Source organism: Armigeres subalbatus, chromosome 2, assembly GCF_024139115.2.
Source record: "Armigeres subalbatus isolate Guangzhou_Male chromosome 2, GZ_Asu_2, whole genome shotgun sequence".
In the NCBI taxonomy this organism is placed as follows: Eukaryota; Metazoa; Arthropoda; class Insecta; order Diptera; family Culicidae; genus Armigeres; species Armigeres subalbatus.
The window spans coordinates 182,399,619-182,404,634 of NC_085140.1; the positions used below are offsets into that span (position 1 = coordinate 182,399,619).

Sequence of the window (5,016 nt, forward strand, 5' to 3'; positions counted from 1 at the left end):
TATGAAGAGGCGGATGTGACAAAATCGAGGTGGTTGAACAACTCGTATACTTGGGCTTACTGGTGACCTCCGATAACGATACCAGCAGAGACATTTGGAGAAGCATTGTGGCAGGATATCGTACGTATTCTGGACTCCGGAAGGTCGAATAGAGTTCGCCACCGTACCAATCTGACTGTTTACAAAACGCTCTTTAGACCGGTAGTTATGTACGGACACGAGACCTGGACGATGCTCGTGGAGGACCAGCGTCTGAGAAAATAATAATATTACAACATTTTTAGGTGCTTCATACCAAACATGTTTAGTCACATATAAATTTAAAATACAAATTAAAAATAGTTCAGGGGCTCCAAAATTTTGGAAAATTGGGGTTCTGCTCAGTTTTTCCTGCAGATTCACAATATGAAAAATAAAACATGATGCCCCTGAACAACCCAATTGGACAGGAATTGATTTAGAGCCCAGTGCTGCAATCTGCTCAATGTGTAAAATTAATATACAATAGCTATTCTGAGCAAGATCTGGTAATTTTACAAGTAAATAAATAAAAGAGAAAATAAATAAATTAATAAATTAATGGATAAACTAATAAATTAATAAAGATTAATGAAATTAATTATTTAATTAATCTTCTTCTTATTACATAAAAATGAATTTCTGTCTGTCTGAACCTTATAGGCTCGGAAACTACTGAACTGAACAGATCGGCGTGAAAATTTTTATGCAGAGGTTTTTGGGCCGGGGAAGGTTCTTAAGATGGTTCGAGACCCCTCCCCGCTTTGGAAAGGGGGGCTCGCATACAAACTAAACACCAATTTCTTCATAACTCAAGAATTAATCAAGCAAATGGAACCAAATCTTGCATGTGGAAGTCTTGGAAGGGAATTTTTGTTTATGTAGTGGTTTGAAACCCCTCATCCTTCTGTAAAGGGGGGTTTTCATACAAATGAACCAGACATTTCTGCATAACTCAAAAACTAATTCGAGAATTAATCAATTTTAGGCGAAACGAAGTTCGTCGGGTTAAATAATGAAATAGCTCTATGAATAAACAACAGAGCCTGTTAGAAAACAGATTTTGTACGACTATCGGCCACCGTGAGACTTCGCGCACGATTGAGTCGCAGTTGCAGCTCACAGTCAGTCACAGCAGTTCGCCACAAAGTCTATGTGAAGCGCTCCACTGAATCGGAAAATGAGATGTGAATAGTGGGATAGTGGAATAATTTAACTAAGAATTGATGACTCCTGCCTTAATAGTGAAAGATGAGTGGACTGATATGGCCTTCAGTCAACCGGAAGATCATAAACTCAAACAAGATGTCAATAACTATTGGTATACTTTGGGTGAGTCCCGGACCTTCCCATCACCTGCCGATGCCTTAATAAGTGTTACTATTCAACAGGTTGCCTCATTGGAATCGTCCTGATGTCGTTTGCTTTGATCATCCACTTGATGGTACCGAATTTCCGAAATGTTCGTGGTTACAAGATATGTTTTCTACTTTTGGGAATGGAATCAATCTACTTCGCCCATTTGGCCATGAATACACAAACGACACTAATCTCATGCCAGGCTCAAGGATACTTCTACGCATATGCGGTCATATTCAGCGTGTTTTGGTTGAACGTACTGTGCTTCGATTGCTTTGCATTGTACCGCACTAGGGCAGGAAACAGTGCCGAGAAGAATCGCTTTACGTACGCTTGCCTCTACGGTTGGGGTGGACCGGCGGTGCTAGCTCTGTTCAGTTTGTTCATGGAACGAGTGACGGCTGTTGACAGGAGCTTCAAACCGAATTTCAGCACGTGGGCTTGTCATTATGAAAGTTAGTGCAGAAACTGTAAAATAGCACAATTTGTGGGATAAGTTCGTTCCGAATGTACCACAGATGCGAGTCACTAAGCACGGGAAAGTATTTGGAAAATGTAGGAAAATATCTTATGTATCTGGAATTCCAGTTGGATGCAGTTTAAATGTAAGTTTTGAGCAAACTAGATTTATGTAACGTTTTCTTAGGATTTGTTAAAAATATTTCAAATAGTCTATCTTTGAGTGGTTAATGGAGATTAGATAGAATGGATAATGTTTTTAAATTTCTTACATAATTTTTGTAATATTTTCTTTTTCAAGTACCTACACACATTCGCGTACATTCCGAACGATTGTTAAAAGAGTATTTCAAATATGTATACTGCCGCTAACCGCAAGTCGAGCGCATCTGTATATGGAGGCCCATATACAGATGTGCTCGACTTATGGTTAGCGGCAGTATAGTGGGGCTAAAGTTCAAAAGGGGTGATAATTTCCATTAGCCTGAATGGAAACAAACTCATTTATAAGGTGGATGAAATCTAATTTCAGTATAGGAATGAAATCCTATTTCCATTTAGTATATCATGTTAATTGTACTCAATACTTCAAACTCAAGTAGAACTTTTGCTCCACCTTACTCTACCAATAGAATAAAAAATCCAATGTACTTCTTTTTTTTAATAGGCAACAAAACCGTCGAATTTTTGTACTACTTTCTTCCACTGCTGATGCTGATGATCTCGGGACTAGTGTTTCTAATGACGAGCGTCTTCAGAGCGAGAGTGCTTCGCTTAGTCCCGAGAAACGTGGTTCGATTCGACCGAAGCAAGGACCATAAGAGACTATTGTTCACTTTACGACTTTTCGTGGCCGTGGCAGTTGCATACGCGCTGGACATTTCATCGTGGCTCTGGAATGGCATACAATGGATCCAATGGGTTTCCAGTTTTTACATGTACGTGTTAGCCATCATGATATTTTTACTGTGTATGTGTAATTCACACGTTGAACAATGGTTCGCTGAAGCATGCTGCTAATAGAACATCCACAATACACAACATATTGCTGAAACCTCATTTCACGTAGTGTGAAAAACTAGTTGTAAGTTAGAAATCGCATTAAAGAAGTGAAAAATTGTATACCTATTTCAGGAGCCTTTCTCGTAAAAAATCTAACTCTGAAATAAAGTACGAAAATTGTTTGAACATTCAAAAATGAAATCAAAATACTCTGCACTTTTAGAATAAAAGAGAAAATTTAATATTATTGTATTAATAATTAAAAAGAATCGTTCTGGAGCTTGATGAAGCTTTCAGCATTGAGTATTTATATCTTTCATGGTACAATAATTCATATGTACAACATATTTTGTTCTTAAAGCTTCACACAACATGTGAAACGACATCTGTTGGAAATATGTTCGCACTTTATAACTAATGCTGCTATCTATGGCATTATTTTTATCAGCACATGCGCGTTAGCTCGATTCAAAAGCTAATTGGGATTGCTGCTTTTCTTTATTTTGGTCAGCGGATAAGTTATAGAAAACCACTTGTTGATTCATCATATACACAGCTGCCAAATACTTATCACATATCAACAAGGGTTGTTAAATTCTAATCAAATGTGGGTTGAATGCATCTAATACGAAATATTTTATATTTATATTTATATTTATGTTTAGGGAAAGGAGGGGCAATATGCCCTAGCTGAGCCTAGACTGCTTTCATGCCTTAGCTATAAAGTTTTTCATGTGTGTTTCTACCTCATGCACTGCCCTCATACGCATATTTGTCCCATGTTTGCTGGGATTCCCTATGTACATGGGACAACTATGCGTATAGCGGCAGTGCAACAGTTGAACAATCTAGCTAGCTGATGCCATATTAAAATTATAAAAGAACTCAATCATATTAGTAATATTAACATTTAAAAAAAAGTGGTGATATTTCGTTGCCGGAAAACTCATGAAGCAAAACGCCTTTTAGCCGGCAGCTTTTAGGGAACAACGCACCATGCGTCGGCGAATCAGCATTCTGGTATGGGCAGTGCGTGGAGACGCGTAGTACATTGTAGGTTAGTTCCACTTGGGCGTTTTGCCTCGCCGAAATGTTAAATGTTTCATCAAAATGTGGAAAATTTCTTTTTTTGACACTTTTTTCGCCTAATCTACATAATTTTGCGTCTAGTTTTGTTAAAGTAGGATACACTGAATTCTGTTTTTACACGATTCCGGATATTCCGGGTAAAATCCTGAAAGGTATTTTCGGTGAATTTTTGGGAAAATCTCGGGAGGAGTAACTGAAGGCAGAAGTCAGCGTTGATTACTGTCGGAATTTCTTGATGAAGTTCCTGCCCTTCTACACATAATTGTCCCATGTTAGTTTTTGGAGATTTTGACTTTTTATGACAGAGGGCTCTATTTCGATGGGGTTTCCCAAAAACACTCGAAGATATCGAACTATGCTACAAAAATCTGCGAAAACAACATCAAGTCGATTTGTCCCATTGTTGAATTTCTAGGCATATTTGTCTCGTGGAGAAGAAGCTCATCATTATGTCAGAATCTGTTATTTTATATAGTGTTGCTAATAGAAAAGATATTCAATACAATACACTTTTAGTAAGGAACAATGCTGGCTTAAAAAATTCTTTGTTCTAAGTGATTTAACAGTGATCTAACAATATCAATCACGTGGCCGGTACAATTTTATATAATAAGCATGAAACGTGATGTGTCGATCATAGTTGTCATTAACGAAATCAAATGCTCAGCGGGATTAGTATGCATAGAAATTCACACCCAAGTTTTATATTTCTCGGCATATCTGTCGCGCTAAACTATTTTCATGAATAAGTCCCTGCCCGATTTTGGCAACACGACCGAATTTTAATGTTGCCAAAATGGGGATGTTGCCAAAAACGGGAAAAAAATTTCAAACTAAATTTCATTTTTTTTGTTTGCATTATTGAAGCTATATACTTAGAACATGTACTACAAAGTATGTGGAGTATGTTAAAATAATACACGTACATTATAATATACATTTTTGTGATATATTTTTTTAAATTCCGAGATTGTAGTGCAAAATAGGATGGAAACAATCTCAAGAATGGTAATCAAACGATAATAAGACTAATTAGCCAGTTTCATAATAAAAACTATCATAATAAATAATATTTAAAATTAACATTAG

The 5,016-nt window shown here is 37.0% G+C and overlaps 1 protein-coding gene across 2 annotated transcripts; it reads left to right on the forward strand.

The window, feature by feature from the left end:
* The first annotated feature begins 842 nt into the window (after positions 1-842).
* On the forward strand, positions 843-3,040 carry LOC134215587 (probable G-protein coupled receptor Mth-like 1). Of its 2 annotated transcripts, none has more exons than XR_009980234.1 (3): positions 843-1,350; positions 1,410-1,982; positions 2,504-2,641. XR_009980234.1 is itself a non-coding variant. In XM_062694742.1 (3 exons), exons 1-3 carry the CDS (start codon positions 1,245-1,247, stop codon positions 2,854-2,856), a joined length of 882 nt encoding a protein of 293 aa, XP_062550726.1. In that variant the 5' UTR covers positions 844-1,244; the 3' UTR covers positions 2,857-3,040. The 2 variants fall into 2 exon arrangements, 1 of the variants encoding a protein (XP_062550726.1); XM_062694742.1 differs by having other exon boundaries at positions 844-1,350; positions 1,410-1,832; positions 2,504-3,040.
* The last annotated feature ends 1,976 nt before the right edge of the window (positions 3,041-5,016 follow it).

Bases quoted from the DNA above. Each gene is read 5' to 3' on its own strand.
- LOC134215587 (XM_062694742.1), top strand. From the start codon at position 1,245: ATGACTCCTGCCTTAATAGTGAAAGATGAGTGGACTGATATGGCCTTC. The intron at 1,351-1,409 runs GTGAGTCCCGGA...ACTATTCAACAG, and splicing joins TAACTATTGGTATACTTTGG to GTTGCCTCATTGGAATCGTC. The intron at 1,833-2,503 runs GTTAGTGCAGAA...TTTTTTTAATAG, and splicing joins GTGGGCTTGTCATTATGAAA to GCAACAAAACCGTCGAATTT.